Source organism: Coffea eugenioides, chromosome 4 (genome assembly GCF_003713205.1).
Source record: "Coffea eugenioides isolate CCC68of chromosome 4, Ceug_1.0, whole genome shotgun sequence".
Lineage (NCBI taxonomy): Eukaryota > Viridiplantae > Streptophyta > Magnoliopsida > Gentianales > Rubiaceae > Coffea > Coffea eugenioides.
Genome location: NC_040038.1, coordinates 5,420,093 through 5,442,185, shown reverse-complemented (window position 1 = coordinate 5,442,185; position 22,093 = coordinate 5,420,093). Strand labels below are relative to the sequence as shown.

The following is a 22,093-nucleotide window of genomic DNA, read 5'->3' as shown; positions in this document are numbered from 1 at the left end:
TGGTGGCTTGAATGCTGACCAAGACTAGGGCTGTTCAGATTTGAAAGTCCAAGTTTGAATCAGATTTGGTAAAACTTGAAGGCTGGTCAAGAATTGGAAACTAGAGCCGTCTTTCTTGAAAAATTTTTTTTTTGACCTTTGAATCAGATTTGGTAAAACTTGAAGGCTGGTCAAGAATTGGAAACTAGAGCCGTCTTTCTTGAAATTTTTTTTTGACTTCTGTTGGGGTGTTTTCACACAATAGCCAGCTAGTTTAGACCACAATTTCACAGCAATTAACGTAAACAACTTGGACAGATTTGGTTTCAAGATCAAAGTTCCATGAAAACAAGAACACGGTTGAAGGTTTATTTCAGGTTTCAAGACTGCGAAGATTAACCTCTTTGATCCAAGAAGCTCAAGACTTCCCCAATAAGGTTTTGATGTTCGAGTTTTGCAAAGCAACAACACAAAGGTTCAAGAAACAAGTGCAAACAGATTCGGCAACCCAGCAATTAATTCCAGCAACGACTCAAGGGAATGACAATAAGGTATGCAACACAAGAGATTTTTTTTTTTCTGGATTTAAACAGAACATAAACACAAGACAAAACTGGACAGAAAATTTCGGACAACAACTAAACAACAAAGACAGATTTCTGACAAGGAAACAACCAAGACAGATTTCTGACAAGGAAACAACAAAGACAGATTTCGGACTTGACAAACCCGAGCACTTGAGCTACGAATTTAGAAGACTAAAATAGATCTAAAAATGATAAAAAAGGATATTCGTGATACCTCTAACTAGCTCTGATGCCAGCTGATGCGAGACGCGGAAGCTACTTCGGATCTAGAGGAACACGATGAAGATTTGATGGAGTTGAACCCGAACTTGGACCACTCAAGAACAGATTTAACGGTAGAGGACGCCACAATCAAGTATGTGTGCTTGATTGATAAGTCAAGAACAGCCTAGGATCGACTCTAGGATGTTCAACTTAGCTTTCACAAGCTAAGGGAATTTGCCACAAGGGATGGACGAAATTCTGGAAATTTTATTCAATACTCTCAAAAACTGAATGTAACATGCGGCTTGAGGCTATTAATAGCCGTGACTAAGACCTAATAAACTGGAAAAATAACAAGGAAAGTTCGGCCAGCCCCTTGGGCCTTCACTTGACCGAAAGCTAGCCCAACTAACTAAGGAAAGTTCGGCTCAGCGAGGGTACTTAACTGCGGCTCAGCCCACCGTTTGGAGCTTGGACACTTGCATCTTCAATTGTAAGCAGCATTTTAGTAGTCGTGCAAGGATATTCCAACTCAATCCCTTCAATGCTCGGTTTCTCTTGGTTTTGGATAGCACGTACCAAGGCTTGGAGGGACTCCTTGAATCTCTTAGCTCGTGCTCGTGTCACTGTGCCTTGGGGCACCTTCACAGGGTCTACTTGTACACTTTGGGCCTCGTGCTCCACCGCATCACTCCTCCTCCCTGAACATGTGGTTGAGATGCGGTGCTTGGGGGTGTTCTTCCAATCTGTGAGGGGGGTAGTGGTTCCAAACTTGGTGGGTTTGGTAAGAGGGGTGAGAGTTTCTCAGGTTGGTTCTCGTCCTCCGGGACATTGCTGAGGCTTGTTGGTGGTTCATACTGAGCTGGGGAGGTTTTGGTGAGAATAACGTAGGGTTTTTCTGAGGTTGAGGTGGATGAAAGAACTTCTCCGGTTTTGGATATGTAGCTGATGGCGGGGGGCCTAAGCCTGTCTTCCGAAGGGAGGTAATCGAAGCTGGCTTTCGACAGGTCATTTTTGGAAGCAGGAGGTGGAGGAGGTTGGAAAGTGCACTTCCCGCAAAATTTCTCCCAACTGTTTGCTCGGAAGTTTCAATGTAGGAGAAGGAGCACTAGGCAGGAAATTTTGGGACTGATGTTTGGTGGCAGGTCTGGGTGGCTCAGCAATTTTGGCGCCGTTGGAAAGCACAGAGTCAACATCAGAAAGCAAGTCAAAATTATTTCTAATAGGGATATCTGTGGTACCGAATATAGGGACCCGGTTAGAGGTTTGGGTTTTGGGTTGACCAACACCTGGGCCATGAGGCCTTATGGGTCGGGAAGGCCTGGACTTAACGTTTGAAATTGAAAAATGCTGACCGTTGGGTTTACGAAGGAGAGGTCGCTTTCCTGACATAGAAAACGATTTGCCGGCGAACGCCTGAACACGTCTCCATGTCCCTCCTCCCGGCTGTGCTTCCGTTTGTTCATCGGAGGTGGGCTTAGGGCAGTAAGCTTGGTCGTGACCCAACATACCACAACTAGGACAGAAGGACAGAGCTTCTACGATCAGTAACTGATGGTGTCCATCTAGTTGGATTGAGGTAGGCAGAGGGCGAGTAATGTCTAGCTCGATGCACATCCTGGCGAATCTTCCACGTTCTGTATTGGCCGTCCTTGCATCAATTCTAATGAGCTTCCCGATTTTATTTCCAATGAGAGAGAGTGCTTCTTGATCATAAAATTCTAGGGGGAGTCCTGGTAGTCTGATCCAGACAGTTGTTGTGGATGCTTTCGCATCGAAAGCATTAAAAAATGGGCACCAGTTGCGAATGGAAATAAGAGATTTATTGATAAACCACGGGCCGCCCGTTAAAGATTCTAAGATGATCTTCCGGGTTTTTAAATCTAACTGCGAAGAAATCCCTACCCAGATCTAGGATTGCTATTTCGCCACTAGGTTTCCAGATATGACGAATTTTTTGGTCGAAGTATCTAAAACCCGTGCTTCTCCCCAGAGGTTTAGCAATCAGAGTGAATTTCCAAGGTTCTCTGAGTCTATCTGTGAGTTTGGGGGGGAAATCTATGGTAAGGGACCCGGTTTGGGTATGGGTTTCAGAAAAGTTTATAGGGGACGCTATTTCAGTTTGGGTGAGGTCTAGTTGAATGATTGAAGAGGTTTTATCAGATATGAGGCAGTCCTTGTAGGAGCGTTTTGGGGACTTTGGGGCATGGAGGATGGAAGTGGAATTATGAATTTCAGGCGAAACAGAGTGTGAGGGAAGTTGAAGTTGTGTCTGGGAGATACTATGGTTTACAGTTGTGGTTGTTGAACTTACATGAATATCGGTTTGGGGAGAAATGGCAGGGTCTGGTATTAGAGGCTCTACTGGGTGTATCGCCGTTGTCATCGCTTGCTACTCCGGTGGGTGAAATCTATCCAGCTGCTCTAAGACGGTTGTCTCTGAGGCTTCAACATAATGAGTTGTCATACCCAACGGTGAGTTCATAATAAAAAAGGCATAGGTGAGTTCATAATAAAAAAGACCGCTTTCTTAATTTGTGATCATGTGGTTCAGCAGAATAATGAACGACCATTAATATCCCTATTTTGGCACAAAGCGGCTGCTGAATCAGATCGGGTCGCTCCCTTTTGTTTCTTGACTCCAACGTCTTCACATGCGTCAATGCCGTCCCGTCTGGCAAAAAATATATAATTATGTTGACAGAGGAAAATTGCAACCATGTGGAAACTGTTTTGAAGCTTTTTTTTTTTTTTTTTTTTCAAAGGCGAAGATTGTTGTGGAGTTAGGAAGTGTCTGTTGTATTTCGCTGTGTTCCATTTCTTATATCTTTGCATCCTAGCAAGATGCAAATCGACATTCCCAGTTTTAAGTTGATAGCTTTTGACCTTATAAATGTTGATTCTTTTGATACTATATAGATCAAATCAAAGAAAAGGAAGATTCTTTAACTGTTGTGATCAACTTGTAAATGTAATTTATAGCAGATTGGCATTTATCGGATTAGTGTTTTTTATGGAGAGAAGCAGTAGAACAATCACAAAGTAAAGTCACTCGTATGTTCTATAACCGGACCCAAGAAGCCACCAAGGAAAGGATGCGTGTATGTTACCTTTTGTCAGACACCAAAAAGCATAACCAATCTGTGAAATGCGGGAATGTGAAGTTAATACAAAAATCATGCTCAAGAAATCCCTTTCTTCTGGCATTGTTACTTCCTTTGTTAACAAGCTTGGAACCGGCCAATCTACTATAAACTCAAATCTGATAACTTTTGGTGGGATGAATTCCATCTCGGTTCATAACTTCCCGTTCTTAACATGGCTTCTCGTCTGCGTGCTTCTGACAATGGAACAGCAACAAAGGTGAAGCTATTTGGCCGTGGCCAAAGGTCAATTCATGATGCTCTAGGAGGTGGCAAAGGTATTATGAATCCAAGCACATTGAACTTGCTGGTACGAGAAAATATGTACTATTTTCGCACATTGGATGCTAACTCCACTCAGTTAGCTCAAAATTCATGGACACTAGCCAAATATACATATCCTATGGTTTTAGTTTAATCCTTCTTTTTTCTGCATTTGATTGATGAAAGGGTCATGATGATTTGAGTTTGCAGCTGCTGATTTGTTGTTATGGAGGAAGAAAAGAGTTGCAGGTGCCGTTCTAGCTGGAGTTGCAGTTGTGTGGTATCTGTTTGAGGTTGTTGAATACAACTTCATAACTCTGCTCTGCCATGTCTTGATCACTTCAATGTTAGCATTGTTCATTTGGTCTACAGCGGCAAACTTCTTCCAATGGTAACTTCTTTACTTGATATTATGCGTGTTACCACCTCTTTATTCTACATTCGCATTTGAAGTATGAAAGTTCATGGAATTGAATAGAGTAAACACAAGGGGTAATTTGCCAGAAATAATTTACTTCATCATATATATATATATATTTTTGCATCTGGATTGTTGGATGAAACTTAACTTTGGGGTTATCTTTCTTCAGGACTCCTCCAAACATTCCCAAAACCGTATTGAAAGAGTCCACATTTACAGAAGTTGCTTCAACCTTCCACTCAAAATTTAACCAGATTTTATCCGAACTTCTTCGTGTAGCCTGTGGAAATGAACCAAAGCTCTTCTTTCTGGTAAGTGAAGAAATGAATAATTCTGATGCTCCATCAGACAAGAACTTGCAAAAAATTATGACTGCTTCCTCACTTTTTGTTAATTTCCAGGGATTGATTTCTCTCTGGATCCTCGGAGTAATAGGGAATTATATAAGCACCTTGAACCTCCTGTTTTTCAGTAAGAAAGTTCCTCCACCCTCCATTTTTTGAGTGATGATCATTGAGCTGATTTTGTCATGAATTTTCAATGATTTCAACCAGGCATACTCTGTGCGGAAACCCTACCATTCCTCTACGAGCAATACGAGGAAGAAGCAGATAATCTTGCTGGTAAACTGTACAAACAGATGAGGAGCACATATAGGAAAGTTGAAGCTGATGTTCTTGCAAAAATACCTAGAGGACCAGTGAAGGAGAAAAAGGAGACCTAGTATGGGAAGACACAATTTGAGTGAATTTTCCAACTGTTCTCCAATTGGAGTTCCACATCACCACAAAGCGAAGTGTACATAATTGGTTTATGTATTGCGTCCATGAAAGTTATTTGCTGAGACGGACCAACATACAATATAATGACATGCAATACAAGCATGCCAAAACCATAAGTATTACTGTGTTATAAGGCTTTTAGTTGCAGAAGATAGAATGTTTATCAATTCACAAAAGGGTGCAAGAAAATATCTTTTCAAATTGGCATAGAAGATTTTGCGTAATGTTTGATGAATTAAGACCTGGTGCAATTTTCAAGAGGTGATGCAATACAAACAAATAAAGTCTGAGAAAATTGCTTCATAAAATTTTACGTTCTATATGAAGATTGTTAGCTTTCAACTGGATCTATCCAAAAAGAAGACATGTTCACAAGATCTCCATGATTAGCAAAAGGGGTAAATCTGGCTATTCCAGAATGCAAATGCTAGAATAAACCACCACTCAGTGATACAGGTCATTTGCATGGTAGTTGTCGCATACTTAATTCGATTTCGCATTTTGTTTTTACTACCTTGTGGGGTGTACAGTCATCACCATAAAAAGAAAATCACAGCTGATATGCTACACATCCCCGTCACTTTGAATAAGACAGCCACAAAGAAAATCTTTTACTAGGTTTTTCTGGATTTGTCCATTTCATCAAAGAAGTTACGAGGTACATAGACCATCCATTTCCCTCTGGAAAGCTCAAACGACGCTTATGTAACTGTTATTATTTGAGTATTCTAAGCTTATCAGTAACCAAAATTTCTGGTAACTGTAGGTCTCTATTGTGCCAACAGGAATGAAACATAGCTTTATACAAATGTAGAAGTAAGGTCAGATCTTTATATAACTATTTGAGATAAATTCAGAAAGGGCAAGAAGAAACAAAGACAGAAGAGACTGCAAGTTCTAGCTTCCAAAGATTTCCTGCCTAAAAGCAACGGAATTGGTGACACATGGAACTGTTTCTGCTACTGTTACAAATATCCCATTATTACAAAGATGCCAACTTTAAGATGACTAGAGGAGGGCACTGAATCAAATGTCTGCAGGCTATATAGGCACTCATTATGGATAAGATCAACCAACACTGAATCAAACCTACCCAAGTTAAAGTCGGTAATAAAGTTAAAGTTAAACAAATTGTGTGATGGGGAGAAAAGGTTCAAATTATTGAACCTTGCTAGTGCCAGATGCCAATCACACATTTCTCTCAAGAAACGTGATCCTTGTTTAACTTTCATCATGTAAAAGTGTTTTACAACGGTCGTAGATTGCTACTTTTCTTGCACATTATCCACGGTGACAAGGAAGAGTGGAACCAGGAGTGCCAACGAACAGAAACTTCATTTATAGTGGTGGTATTGACCCACAGGCTCAATGCCCACATTTGGAAGACCCATTGCTTGCGTGAAGGTCTGAGTAGACAATGATTATAAATCTATAATAACCGTTTAGCAAGAAGGAAAGGTCGTTAGAGAACAGTTAAATTGACTCTTCGAGCAACTATAAAAGGCTAATATATTCTTGTCAACTCTTCACAATACAAGGAGATATTCACAAAAAGGAGAGTTAAATATAAAGAAATGGCAAGGGAATGGAAAGAATTGATAGATAGAGGAGGAGAAAATGGTTTTGGTGGTAATGTTTTTGTTGTCTTGTGGCTATCTCTTACCACCATTGTTCTCATCTCAATCATAGTCTTCTCTTGTGCTGATGGTGCTGTACCAAGAAACAAAGATGATGCTGCAGAATCAAGTGTTTATGTTGGTGCTCCTACTAGTGGATGTGCTACTGCGTGTGGTGCAGCCTGCGGTGCCTGACTTCGCCCTCTATTGATCATCAGCATCTCCCAAACTTGACCAGCAGCAGTGGTTAGGATAGTTCTACTGATTCACTCACCCGACCTTAACCTACTACGATCATCGTCATTTTGTCAACCCAAGAGGACTAGACCATGTCACTTCACAGTCATGAGTGACACCTTTCATGTTTCTTCTCTTTACTTCTTTCTTCTATTTCGTCTTGATGTCCACTTTATGCAGTGATTCTTGGGAGTAAAAATCATGTCCAGTGTCTCCATGATGTATCCTAGATGTAAGTAACCATTCCTTGTGCAGACAAACTGCAGCACTGAATAAGTCTCCTCCTTAAAAAATCACGTCAAATATTATTTTCGCCATGGGAGTTTCTGCTCTGTTGCCGCCATGAGTTCATGATTTAATAATGAAACCATTTATTGGGATTGTAATTTGTAGTTGGTATGCCAATGTTTGCTGACACCAATATATTCTACGAGAAAAGAACTGATGGAGAAGGAATTGTGGTAAAGCTGTTTCTAAAGTGGACTTATTATAGCAACCAACCTAATGAGATGTCAAGAAGATAGTTTTTGAGCCCTCTTTTCTTCTTGTTACAGAAGACTGGTGATTCTTTTCCTTCTCATCAAGAAAGAAAGGAAAAAAAAAAAAAAAGAGCATCCCGAGCCGTGAATGAGAGACTAAGCTAAGCTGCCTAAATTACTGCTACTTCAAGTTCTAGCCAAGAAATGTATATACAGTTTCTTTGGGTGGACACGAATGATATACCAACCTACGTCCAAAGTGGGCCAACATCAGATTCCAACTTCCATTTTGTCCGCATTCCCGCTTTTGAGATGATGCAATCGGGCGAGGAAGGGAAGAAATAAAGACTCGAGGCAACCCTAAACATCAAGTCAAGATGGCCGAGTTGGTCTAAGGCGCCAGTTTCAGGTACTGGTCCGAAAGGGCATGGGTTCGAATCCCATTCTTGACATCCAAAACTTTTTATCGACGCACACGCTGATGCTAAACTACTAAAATCCCTAGCAAGGGATTGCAAGTAAAAATGATGCCGTTCCCTACCCTTTTCCTTTCCTAATGAAACCTGGGAAGAAAACTTGAAATCAAAGAAATGAATTTTTCCCATCAACAGCAGCAAGCTTTCTTTTTGGTAATACCGTAATAGGAATAAGTTTCAAAACCCCAAAAAAAAAAGAAAAAAAATCAAGAAAAACAAAGAACTACTTGTTAACAAGAACAAGGATGCTAAGTTTAGGATCAAGAGCATAATTTCCACCTCTTCTTGGCAGGAGGTATAATGTCCTTGCAAGAATCATTCCCCTTAGGCATGTAATCATCAGAATCCATATCTGAGAATGATGAATATGATGCATGCATCCTCCTTTGTGATCCAAAACAACAAGAAGCTCCCTTCTTAGCTTGCTGTGCCAAACTCCACCCAATCTTGCAAGGCATCTTGACACAACACCAAACCGTAGACAATGGACAGCATACGCTGAACAGGCACATGCTACATACGCACTCCCCCACCTTATACCAGCAAGACGTTGTGTCCTTGAAAGGAGAGGAAGAAGTGGTAGTAGCAAGACTGGCGTAGGAAAACTGCCCAGAAGAAGAGCAAGAATTTGGACCCCTTTGAGCCATTTGCAGACTCCCAAGAGGCACTGCAGCAGCTTATCTCCTGAGCAACCAAGGCATGAATATGTCATTAATTATATAGTTCAAAATTGTACCCTCAATCATACTTGCTTTTTCTTGCTTTTATTCCTTCAGCATGAAGAGAGAATATTTCCTTGACATTCCTTATGCTAAATTAGTGTCGGGAGAAAGACCACTCTTTCAGGCCACATCACATGCATATAATTAACCTCAAAAGTTAGGTTCATATTTGATAGCTGATCACTTTTCTGTTTTCTTTCTCCTTTTTTTTTGGGTGATAAAAGCTTGAAAGTTAACAAATGTCATCAAACCCTTCAGAAGTTCTCCCTACATAATCACTCATATCTTGGTGTTAATGCTATCATGATCGAAATAGGATCATAACAACACATTTTACGCTTCAAACTTTATGGTCATCTTTGTTCTTTCTCTCTGCCTTTTCATTCCTTTAGTTTCAAGGTGGAATATCTTTTTGCCGTCCGCATGTCAGGTTCCATGGTGATAAAGATATTCCGTGCAGGAAGCCCTTACCTTAGGCCCATAATCCTACTACCAAGAGAAATTCGCATTCTGTATCAGCCACAATTGTTCAAGGCCTGAAGTTATATCCAGGTCGTTTGATAGCCACTCCCACACGGCCTGAAGTTTAACTGGAGAAATGTATTTTACCCAGAGACAATCCAAATATGCATGTTCTAAAATTCCAATCTCACTACATTTTCTAACATTCACAAGTTTACAACCAAAAGTAAACCCCCCCCCCCCCCCCATCAAACACAAAAAACTCCCAAATGAAAAACAAAAGCCAAATAAAAGTCTCCGTTTTTGTTTTTTACCCATGGCATCATTAAAATCCAAATGAAAAACAGAAGCCAGACAACAAAATTATAAAGAATTTTAATAAAGCTTAAATTTGAAAATAAACTTTTATCTGTTATATAACTTGCACACTTTTCTAATCTCTTTTTCTCTTTTTTATTTGTTCATTACCTTTTTTTTTTTTTTGGAAGAATTAAAACTCCGTATTTATACTTTATGGGCTCTTCATCTTTATTGAACGGAACCAGGCCCAATTGACATTCTCAGGACAGCACATTACTGTACAATTGGAAAAAACCCGTCCCTGCTCCCGAGGACAACTTCACTTCAACAGGCACGTTAGGGACCAAGTCTCCCTTCAGTCTTCTTCCAAACAAATTAGCCACGAGGGGCTGAAAAAATAGCTAACAAAAAGAGACAATGCTCGAAAATTCCTGTTCAAAAGCTTCCCACATAAGTAATGCAAAGACTAGGAGCAGAAGCCATTGTCCATCTTTAACTTGAAACTTCAAAGCCAGTGCATTGTCGAGACAATCTGTTTCATGCAGATGATAGGCTCAATTCCCCTTTTCTCGTAATCTTCGCGTTTAACCTCCCCATGAAATGTGGATTAGATCTAAGTCTCTCCTTCAAATATGAAGTTCGAGCATCGTCTACCAGCTTGTTTGCCTTCCCAGCCTCCTCAATTAAAGAAAGCAGTGTCCTGAGACAATCCTTTCTGTTCTCTTCCCGATGCTCAAACCTGACGAACAGAATGTAAGAGAGTGTTATTCTTAAAAAGGCAAGCAAGGGAGAAATAGTATTGCACTAATAATCTGTATGCAGAACCTAGCCACTAGACACAAGGTCATGACTATTAGTAGATACAGAGTCAAATTACACCAAAATCAAAATCTGAATAGCATATGATTCTGAATAGTATTGCAAGAACCTAAAGACCAGATGCAAAGCCATACTCTTCAGCTGAACGGAACAAAGTTCTGCACAAATTTATAATAAGTGCAAACATTTACGTTGATAAGGTGAACAGCAACTTGCACGGATGACTTACCTCTCACTGGTTATAGTGAGCTCATCTTTGCCTGGATGGTACCGCTTTCCAACCAGTTCTCTGAGACGGCGGAACTGATGCTTTGACAGCCCAAGCTCTTTCACAGTAACAGCCAATTTCACTTTGCGATTTTTTGGGTGCCATGCATCACCCCCTGGAGCGAAGACCACACGTGTTTGCCACCTAAGAATCGGACCCTCACCAGGTGGATCATCCAAATCCTTCTTCTTATCAGGCACAGTACTGTCATCAAACTGTGGAGCCTCTGCCTCCATTAGTTTAGCACATTCCATGACCATCTGGTCCTCGTACTCCTTGAACAGAGCATAACCTTCTTCAACTTCAAGTTCACCATTTTCAACCCTAGCTCCTATCTCATCAAATTTCTTTTCCACCTTCTGCTTAATCTCGTCTGAGGGTCAATACGAAAAGAAAAACATGACTAAATATAATATGGACAGCACAAATTTATAAACAACATCTACTTCGAACGCACGCATAATAAATTTGTTGAATAGGTTTATAGAACATAAAACATAAGTTTCCGGTACTCTCGATTTCCCTACTAAGCTTCAGACTGAGTAATAGTGCTCCCAATTTGCAACATAACTAAAGACCCAAATCCATATATGATGACAACTAATTAGAATCCAACCATCACAGGCAAATGGATCAAAGAAAAGAACATTATATAGACTGATGAAACTTACAAGTCCCCTGAATAATAGCATGATACCAAAACAAAACAAAAAAAAAAGGGAAAACTAACAGCAGAACATGGTAATCCTAGATTGAAGCACTGCCTGAGCAAAAACAATTTTTACTCCACATGCAACAGCAATATCCACCTCCTTTGATGAAATAGAAGATGTCGTGGAGAGGTTTTACACTGGCATAGAAGCACATGATCATGCTCACCGAAGCCCTAGAAGGTTTCTACAAGCCTCCTTGCAAATGGTACACTTTCCATGACAATTTCCCAGGTTAAGTGTAGGCACTTTGGGTAAAATCTGTTTCCACCTTCAATCCACATTTGTCCAGATAGACAGCAGCCATACCTCACTCTGTTTATCTAATTCAATCTGATCTCAGGAGTCAGCTAGCCTCTTTTTTTCAGAAATTGCCTATTGACTCCACTCCAAACCACAAAGACCATTCAAATTCTCATTGTATTCTTCTTCTGCTTAAAAAGGTTCTTCTCTATGTAAATGCAAATTTTTAATCATCTAAGACCCAAAAGGGATCTTGACAGGAGTAGAACACAACTCTCTGAAGCAGAATAAATAATCTTAAAAGATAGGGCCCAGCATCTGACCAAGCAGAATGAAAATTGGTAGAACGAACTCGACAGCCAAACCAAGCATCTTAAACACCAAGTTCAGCGAGCCACATTAACTTAGAGCGAATCAGAAGAGTTTATTGTCATGCATAAAAGAAACAAAGAAGTAAATATCACATAAAAAAGTTTTAAAAACAAAAATAACTAAATAGAAAACAAGGAGGACTAGCGTTCAAGCTCCATGAGCATCAATTAAACAGTCAAATCAAACATTAAAATCTGCATTGAAAGAGAATCTGTGGGACATTGAGAGTTCTACCTGGTAGAAGCTTGTCCCAGTTAAGCATATCCTCTAGTATCTCCTCACACTCCTTTGTATCCTTGAGATAACCCTTCTCAGTTGCCTCTCTAACCATGTCATCCCATTTCCTGTCATCCATATTGAAATACTCATCTTGAACCATCCTCTTTGTCACAATATCCCTTGCATTGTACAAGTCTTCAATCTCCTCATCAGTCTCATAGACCTCCTCAAAATCTGATTCAAAATCTCGGTCCTTTACGTCATCAAGTGGTTGCATTTCTAATTCACTCATCACTTCATCATCTGTTTCCTCATGCTTCCCAGTCAACCTCCTCTGTAAGATCGCTTCAAAGATCGATGGCAGTGCCTCTTCATTCCCTTTCTTGAAATAATCATCTATCCGCAGCTTCAGCTCTGAAACCAGAGAAAACAAGATGAATCATCATTAAATAGAACATGAGATCACAGTAGGTTTCAATTAGCATACTAAAACTTCGGAATAATTAACTACTTAACAGGCATGTTAATCAATCTACTCAAACAATCGACAAGCATGTTAAACAAGCTTCTTTCTGAAAAACCTAACAACATAGCAAAGCAGAAGAAAAGCAATATCCATTATTCTCACCAACCCTATTCCCCTCCCTAGTTATTTCTTCAGTCCCCAACCCTCCCCTTCTAAATCAGTAATAAGTACATATTATAAACAAAAGTTTAACCAGAGAAATGTAATTTACCCAGATATAACCCAAATATGTATATTCGAAAATTCCAATCTCACTACATTTTCTAACGTTCACAAGTTCACAACCAAAGTAAAACCCAACTAGCAAACCAAGCCGTTGAAATTCTAAATGTAATAACTTTGAATAATTACGCTTAAAGCAGCTACTTAATTGACAAGATAACTCCACAGCCAAATAAAAGTCCCATCTTTTTTCCTTTTTACCCATGGCATCATTACAATCCCAATTAAAAACAGAAAGCAGACAAAAATTATGAAGAATTTTAATACTAAAGACTAAACATTTCATCCTGAATTCCTACGTTATATACCTTTGTTATCGACATCTTCAAGCGCGAGCTCTTTCTCGTCGGGTTGTGGGGTTGGGTTCGGATCAGGGGTCGTTTGGTTAGAGGAATCATTTCCAGTTTCTGAGGAAGAAGAGAAAAATCTGAGCTTTTTGGGGTGGTTCAGATTGTTAGGGTATAGTTTGAGGTGGGGAGATTGGTGGAGATTGCGAAGACAGAGAGATAAAGCTCTCCGCATCTTTCTTGGGTTTTTTCAGGGTTTTAGTTCCAGAAATTACCCAGCTCCGGCTGTCAGTGAACCAGTGGCTTCCTGTTTACTGGAGCATAGTGAATGGGAAAGCGAAGGACGATGTCGTTTAGTAGCGGAAATATGGGAGGGGGAGGCAACAATTATTTTTTTTATTTTTTTAAAAATCCCTCTTAGTGGCGAAAGAAGGAGTGAATTTGGGAAAATCTTTAATACAATGAGGGGAAATAAATTGTCTATTTAGTTTAATACAACGAGGGGAAATATTGTGTAGGGTGTTGATGTCGCGCCTAACTAATATTTGTTTTTTGCGGAAAAAAGAAAACATCTCAGTGTAAAAGTACAGCAAAACCTCTCTAAATTAATAACTTCTATTAAATAATAATTTTTTGTAGTCTCGACTTAACCTACTAAGCTAAATTAATATTTTTAATAAAATAATAAGATAATATTTTTTAAAACTTTATATAATCCTTTGGTTCCATTCATATCATAAATTAATAATTCACTAAAATTACATATTGTATTTTCTTAAAATCTCATATTGCAATAAGAAATTATGAAAAATTATTGATGCTTTGAGTGTGTAACAAACTCCAAAGTTTTTTTTGTATCATCCTCAACTTCATTATTAGCAAGATTTTCAATGATGCTAGCAATAATTTCTTCTAAACTTAAGATCTCTGAACTTTTATCATTTTCACCCCATATAATTCAATGGGTAATTTAGATCCATTTTAAATGAGTGTTTCTTTGAATTATAAGTACACTTAATAAATCATTGATTTATTGATTAATTAATACCTCTTTAAATTAATAGAGTTCATACGGTTCAAAGTTATTAATTTATAGCGCTAATCTTGGCCAAGAAAATGAATGCACGATAAACTCTGAATTACTTCTATTATCAGTTGAGTAACTTGAGTTCATCCAGCCAACAAACATCTCAATCTGGGGGCAAGAATGGGGGAGACCAGAGGTACTAAACCATGCTGACATTAATCAGAGTTCTACATTCTGCACTGTGATTAGCCTTGAAGAACTAAACCAGATAATTAATGTGATCCTCTAGGGAGATTTTTGCTCCAGTTGGCATATGAATGTCTCCGTTATCCAAAATCAGCCAAGATATAATCAACCAGAAGACACGAAAAAAGGGGACAAATTTGAAGCCTTGAATTCATGCAGCATGAAGCTGTGCTTGTGAGTGAGTATGAAAGTTATAAACCTCATACATGATTCTGTGTCCAATGAAAATCCTGAATTAACGAGGCACCATCACCATACCATACATTAAGAAACAAACTATCCATAATTGATAATTATACTTCAACAAACATTTACTAATTCTCTTTCTAATTCATCAAGAAACAAGATCTAATCAGAATCGCTGTCAGTCTCTTGATCATCACTCTCCTCACCATCCACTCGTGGCTGGTTCGGCAATTCCTTTATCAGCTCCTCATCTATCTCATCAGTCTTCCCTGATAACTTCCTCCTCAATATTGCTTCAAAAACTGATGCAAATGCCTCTTCATCCCCGCCATACAACTTCTCTATCTGCTGTTTCAGCTCTGAAACACAAAAACACACGCAAACACAAAGACCCCACATTTAATCCCCGATATTGTTTCATATTTTTTTCCCCAGAGTCAATCAATCAATTTGAGAACAAATCATAGGATAAAAGCATGTATCAAAAATCTATTTCCATCTTCAACCCTCCAAAATCTTTAGCAGCCAGCTTTCTTACAGAATGAATGGCTAATGTTGAAAACTCACCATTTACTAACTTCATCACTGACCCTAATATCAAAATCAAATTCTTATAACATAGTATCAAACAATTGAACACCAAAAAAAAAAAAAAAGAAGAGTAAGAAAGTCCCTCCTTTTCATCACTTAATCCACGAGAAATTTAACTAATTCACCTTCTATTTCCACAATTTCTTGAATATAAGGTACCAAATTGGTGGAGCTGAAACTTCAATTCTATAAAACACTTACCTTGGTTGCTGAGTTTGTCTGCATCATCACTGCCCTGGGATGGGCCCAAATTTGAGTCAGACGGCTTAGAAGCTTCCGACGAGAAAAGCCTGTTGTAGTTCAAGGCAGATAAAGAAGAGAAAGTAGAGCAGACGGGTGAGGAGAAATGAAGAAGGTTTGGTGCAGAAGTGGAACGGAAAGGGAGAACAAGATTGGCAGCGTACGACGAGATGTTTCTAGCAAGAAATCGATTCATGGTTCCAATTTCCCTCTGTAGTTTTGCGGGGGTTTTAGAAGGGGTTTTGATCTTTGTAGTTGTCCTCTTGGGCATTATTTATCATGGTTTTTAACTTTATTTTAATTTTTATTTTCACATTTTTTTGGGCCAAGAAGGAAAATAAAAATAAACATATTTAAATAAAAATAAGCTTATTTAAAACTTTGTAATTCCAATTTAGGAAAAAATAAGGAAAGAAGAATTATTGCTGTTGGCCAAAATTGCCTCATTGCTACATTTTCACCATGCCACCTAAGTTGTAAAATTAGATAACTGAAACCTGCAACGTAATAAATTGCAAACAGTTCTTCTTCTTTTTTTTTTTTAAGAAAAATTGCAAACAGTTCTTAATACTTTTTCCCAATGCTTTCACTTTGGTGGGTTAAGAACAAGTTTAAAGAAATTTAGTAGGCTTACAAAGCCCATGGTCCAATCTCATCATGGAGCTCACCCCTGAAGTTTATCAAGAACAGTTTATAAGTATCATGAAAAGTTTAAAGACCTGTGCCAGTGCATTGGAAATTAGTAGGCTTTCGCCACGAGTGCTGATAAAAGTGTACAAGGGATTTGGTTTGTTTGCCATATGGTAAAATCCCTTTAGATTAGTAGGACAGCATCCATTGATTCGCCCCTACTTTGACACGGATTGATGACTTCCAAGGTTCTGCCTTTGTCAATATTGGAAAGAAAAAGGCCAAAAAAAAAAGAGTCAAATTATACGCTGATTCTTCTAAATTCATACAGGTGCACAGTACATCTATCTAATTCGATGGTGGTTCAATTCTCATCGATTTCTCTGGACCTGTTAGGCCTCTCCCCTTCTAATGTAAACTAGAATAGGAGTAGGAATAGGAATTAATTAGACTAGGTATTACCGTCTGATTAAAAAAAATTGCCCCATGCACTTGAAATAAAATGATGAACAGATATTTCATCCAAATATTTGGGCTAAATAATATGTCTTGTTTTCACTTTTAACACTACTACTCTTTCCCTTCTTAATTTCTCTCATCTCCTAGAAAACCATGAAGAGATTCATGAAAAGCAAGACTAATTCCCTCGTGATTTGACAACAGAGACCTGCCAAATTAAGTATACAACTGTCATCGTTAATTCAGTGATGAAATCTCCTGCAACCTTATCACTTCTTTTCTTCACGTTCATTAGAAAACAAAAGAGAGACTAATCAGAAATATGCACATAACAGTCCATCCTGCTAAAACATACAGATTATATTAAAAGTATGTGGTTGCATATGTATATATCCTTGAACTCGATCAGGGTCAGCTGAGGCAGGTGGCTTGGCAATATTGGACTTATTCAACCAATCTAAAGTAGGTGCAAAGTGCCAATTTCTATACCTTCTGCAGAAGAAACATCAAGGGATATAGTCTACCCTTTTGGACGTATGGACTCTACAGTTAGTCAATAATTGCCTCTTCACTCTTTCAGACTACTTCAGAGCCTTGCGAGCTTGGTAAGAGTTGGTCACTTGCCTTTTTGTCTGTCTTTACATGATGTATGAGAAGATTACTTTACACTTTGGATGTACCTAAAGAAAAAATTTTGGTTATGAATTGATTTGCTGATAGGGGTGGCAAATGACGATTGATGGAGTTCAAGAAAATTTCTAATCTGGGTTCTGCTGAAATACTAGTACTATGAGTGTTTGGATATCTCCATTATTTCAAATAATATTTTGCTTGCATCACAAACACATTTCCCAACCTATCTTTTTATATTTCCAATCACCTTTTTATCTCACGTACATCACATCACAAAAAGTGCTACAGTAATTATTCCAAATAATATTTCAAATAATACACTATCCAAACAAAATTTATAAAGTTCAAACTTCAAACAGTAATTTGTAAAGAAGAACAAAGATGGGTACAAAAATTAAAGAATACATCTTTTCTTTAAATTTTTTACATTTAAGGAGGCGACAGTTTGAAAATCTATCGGTTCAACCACTGCGTTTCATTAAACAAAGCATACCCAAAGTCATATTACATTCACTAGGCAAAGCCAAGATATGCTAAGAAATTATTCTTCCAACCGCTGCGTTTCATTCGAGGGATGCTGATATTGACATCGCCGGATGTGGTTTTATTTCTAGGATTAATTTAATACGATAAAAAAAATACAAAATTGAATTTATCTTTATAAGCAAATATGAGTAATATTTCATCTCTTAAGAATTAGTACAGAACTCGTTTGGAGTTGCGATGGTACTCTCACAATGGAACTTTTAATAAAAGTACTTACTAAATATTTAAGTATTTTTAAGCATACTGTTTGGAGATATAGTTCAATAAGTACTTATTGTATTGGATAGCGTGTGATTTGAAAATTTTTAAATGTATTTATCTCTTTATTTAGTTTATAATATAAGATTAAATAATTAAATTTAATATTTTATTTTTTTTAAATCACAAAAGCTGCTCTAAAAGAATGCTTTTAACATCAAAAATTCTATTTCAAATTTTATGAGATAAAATTCACCTAACGTTTTGAAAATACTTTTTAACAGTTAAAAGTACTTTTTATCAAAAACACCGCAATCCGAACGAAGCTAAAAGGGATACAGTTGTGTGGAACTGAAATGCTATTATCATTATTATCATCAGGAATGGTGCTCTTTTTTGGAAAAGATGACTTTTTTTTTCTAATCACACGTAGTCTACAGAAGGTAGATACATTAAAATTAAGGGTTAAATGCAGAAAACACCCACGAACTTTCATGGAAGTTGCACAAAACACCCAGAAATATGTTTATAGGCATTTTGCACCCTAAAAAAACGACCGTTCACACATTTCACGGTGAAACAAAACGCGTGGAAGCCACTTTCTGTCCGTTGAATTTGCTGACAGAATTGCCCTCTTTCCAGTGCATATAAATGAGAACAACCTACCATCACTTCTCATTTTCCCCCTTGTATTTCCTCTTCTACACAGATACACAATTTCTACTCATATGGAACACAGTCCAAATAGTTGCAGCTCAAGCAATGCACACCATGCAACAAACTTCAACTCAAGATACAGGTGTGGAAAAAAAGCACCCGTACGCACTTCATGGACCATTCAAAATCCAGGAAGAAAATTCGTCCAAGGGGAAGTTGAGGATGGCCTTTCTTCCTCTCATCTTGAACGCTGCAGAGTCATAGGCTTTTGCAGCGTCCATGGCGGTGTCAAACGTCCCCAACCAGACCCGGGATCCCTTGCGGACCGGGTCTCGGATCTCCGCGGCATACTTTCCCCAGGGCCTCCTCCTTACCCCTCTGTAATGCCCGCCGGGCCCATTTCCAAACGGGTCGGACTTCCCGAGGCCGAAGCGGGCCTGAAGGGATTTTCTGAGTATGGAGTCGATGAGGACGGTGGGTTTCGTTTCGAATTCGAAGAAATCGGGCTCGAGTTTGAGGTAACGAGAAACGGGGGTGTCGGGTTGTTTTGGGGGGTCTGAAATGAAAGAGCCGGAATCCGACTCGGAAATTGTTGGGTCGGGCTTCCGGAGCTGATTGTGGTTTTATTATGATCATCGTCGTTGCAGACATCTGCGAAACGAAGACTAAGGTTGTTAAGAAAAGATTCCGTATCATTAGAAGTGAAGTCTCCAAGCAGATGCTGTCTTATGAGCTCCAAAGTTGTTGACTCGTCCGCCGACATCACCACCACACCACACTCGTCGCTGATACGGATAAGTGATCACCCATCCACTCACCCACCTTTCGGAGTTTTGGAGCTGTTCGCCTTCGCCTGTGTTTTTTTCACAACTGCTGCAATCTTGCCAGTGGTGGTTCGTAGCAGTATGATAATAGTATGGGAGCAAAAGAAGAGTAGCGGGTGATGGTTTATATAGCAAGCGGACACGGGCATGTAATGTTTATAATCTGTATTGTGGGGGCTAGGACTTTTGACACACCCAATTTATTATGGATCAATTTGTGGGGCCGACATGATGGGTTTGGAGGAGAAGAAGGGTGATTTTGTCCGTTCAGTTATTATTTGAGGATAAAGTTGTCATTTGAGTCCTAAAATAAACGGTGTATAAATATCCGTTACTTTTCAGGGGACCTTGGGTGCGTTCTGCCTATAAACATATTTGAGGGTGTATTGTGCAACTCATATGAGAGTTCAGGTGGTTTTCTGCATTTAACCCTAAAATTAATTATGACACATCAAGCGGTCGAATTGGGTCATTCCTTTGCCAGCCAAATTGAATGGATTGAGCCGAAGAGCCAGCAGTCACATTTGAATGCATCTATCATGAATTTGATACAACTGTAATATCACATGAAACCCTGTCATGATTATCACCCACAGTCTCACCTCTCACTGTTGTATTAGTTAGCATCATAAGCAATGAAGAGACGTCCTAATAAAGTTTCCTAATGGGTTAGAAATTCACCTCCAAAATCCAAATTCCACTGATATTCCTATGATGATCCTTAGTTAATGGATTCTTTTTTTATATATATATATAGAAAAGATCATTTCATTTAAACAAATCTGTCATTAATTTCAAATTTATTTATATTAGTGTCATATTTGTTTGATGTATTTTTTATCATCGATTCTTGAATATACAATTTGGAAAGATGCTGACATCGATCTTCTCAGTGTGTTAGTAATCCACCTAATTGCTAGCAAAAACGGTGGAACAAACTACATAGCAATGCATAGAGTAGATTAGCATAGCATGTGTCTTCTAATCTTCTACTTAAGTATAATTATTCCTAACAAGTCCAAAAGTAGTTGTCCTTTCTAAGCTAATGCGAGGAAGAATAGTAGTATAAGATAACACAGTGCTCGATTAATTTTTTACAGCTATGGTGTTGACAAGTTAGAAAAAGAAGAAGGGAAAAAAAAAAACATTTTTGGGAGCAGTGAAAATATGATTATTGTCATCACCAATGGAAAAAAAAAAAAAAGAATGGTCAAAAAGCACCAATAATGGTTAACTCCGTCAGCTTTGCTACCAAATGAAAAGTACCAATCAGCTTCTCTTCTTTTTGTAGTTTCACATTTGTCAATAAAATCACTTTCACTTTCACTTTCACCGTTTGGTTGTTTTCTTTGTCAAAAGTTTCAAAAAAGAAGAGTTTCAAACCAATCTATAACCAAAACAATGCAAATAAAAGGGTCTTAAAAATCCCCCACCTTTTTTTTTTTTTGGGCTACAAAATTTTCTTCTACGGAACAAAAGATGTGAAGCGTGTGGGATACCTCGATCTTGGATTTTCTATCACATAATGAGAAGCTTTGCTTTGATGAAAGACAGAATACACACTAGAAAAAGTGCCAGGCAACAATTTGGGAAATATCTTTGCAAGTGAGTTAGAGGGTACTAAATCAGAAAGAAGTGTAATTATTTTGAAAGTGAACTGAGACATGTATAATCTTCTTGTTTCTAATAAGCATAACTTTATTCCTTCTGCTAACGTAAAGCAATGGATAAAGAACAATAATTACAGGGTCGGGTTCTTAATCCCTAAAACAATAATGCATGGGATGGGAGTATCAGTAGTATCAGTTTTGTTTTTGTGGAGGTAACTTGCACACTTCTCTTTCGGATTTTTGTGTGTCCCCTTTGTGCCACTCAACCGAATCGGTTTGTTTGGATAGGATATTATTTGAAATATTATTTGGAATAATTACTGTAGCACTTTCTGTGATGTGATATATGTGAGATAAAAAGATGGTTGGGAATATAGAAAGGTGAGTTGGAAAATGTGTCTATGATGCAAGCGAAATATTATTCGGGATAATTTCACTATCCAAACAAACCATTTAATCTATTTTATGAATGAGGAAAAAAAGAAGGCAATGCCTTGGATACTAGTACTTGTCTAATTAGCTTTACAGGCATAAATAAACGAATTTAAATGGCTCCATCCAAATTAATGAATCCAACATGATCAATAATGTTTTGAGCCCCATTTTCTTATTATTGCTTTGCCGGTTCTTTATTGTACGTACACTAGAAGAATAAATGAAAGAAGGCCATCCTTCCCTCTACCCAATTATGTAGTGTTTTTGTTTTTTTGGTCCTTTTCAAGAATAAATGAATTCAAGTGTGTTTGGATAGGAATTATCTGCTAAAAAATTATTACGTGCATCATAAATACATTTTTTAACACAATTTTTTTAATCTTTTCAATCATTTTTTACTTCATGTACATCATATCATCGCAAAAAATGTTATAGAAATTATTCACTCATAAATACATTTTCCCTATCTAGGT

General features: G+C 38.2%; 3 protein-coding genes and 1 non-coding gene across 4 annotated transcripts; 2 read left to right on the top strand and 2 right to left on the bottom strand.

The window, feature by feature from the left end:
* The first annotated feature begins 3,890 nt into the window (after positions 1-3,890).
* On the top strand, positions 3,891-5,638 carry LOC113768435 (reticulon-like protein B9). Its single transcript, XM_027312783.1, has 5 exons — positions 3,891-4,191; positions 4,388-4,568; positions 4,768-4,909; positions 5,000-5,069; positions 5,153-5,638. The coding sequence occupies exons 1-5, from the start codon at positions 4,089-4,091 to the stop codon at positions 5,320-5,322; spliced, it is 666 nt and encodes a 221-aa protein (XP_027168584.1). The 5' UTR covers positions 3,891-4,088; the 3' UTR covers positions 5,323-5,638.
* Positions 5,639-8,083: 2,445 nt separating this feature from the next.
* On the top strand, positions 8,084-8,164 carry TRNAL-CAG. The gene has a single exon. It is a non-coding gene; the product is annotated as a tRNA-Leu (tRNA).
* Positions 8,165-9,906: 1,742 nt separating this feature from the next.
* Positions 9,907-13,642, bottom strand: LOC113768065. The gene is made up of 4 exons (XM_027312295.1): positions 13,360-13,642; positions 12,319-12,717; positions 10,721-11,132; positions 9,907-10,411 (listed from the first exon to the last, which is right to left on the bottom strand). The coding sequence occupies exons 1-4, from the start codon at positions 13,571-13,573 to the stop codon at positions 10,210-10,212; spliced, it is 1,227 nt and encodes a 408-aa protein (XP_027168096.1). The 5' UTR covers positions 13,574-13,642; the 3' UTR covers positions 9,907-10,209.
* A 1,117-nt stretch (positions 13,643-14,759) lies between these two features.
* LOC113769483 lies at positions 14,760-15,832 on the bottom strand. The gene is made up of 2 exons (XM_027313939.1): positions 15,590-15,832; positions 14,760-15,156 (listed from the first exon to the last, which is right to left on the bottom strand). The coding sequence occupies exons 1-2, from the start codon at positions 15,822-15,824 to the stop codon at positions 14,960-14,962; spliced, it is 432 nt and encodes a 143-aa protein (XP_027169740.1). The 5' UTR covers positions 15,825-15,832; the 3' UTR covers positions 14,760-14,959.
* Between the last annotated feature and the right edge of the window lie 6,261 nt (positions 15,833-22,093).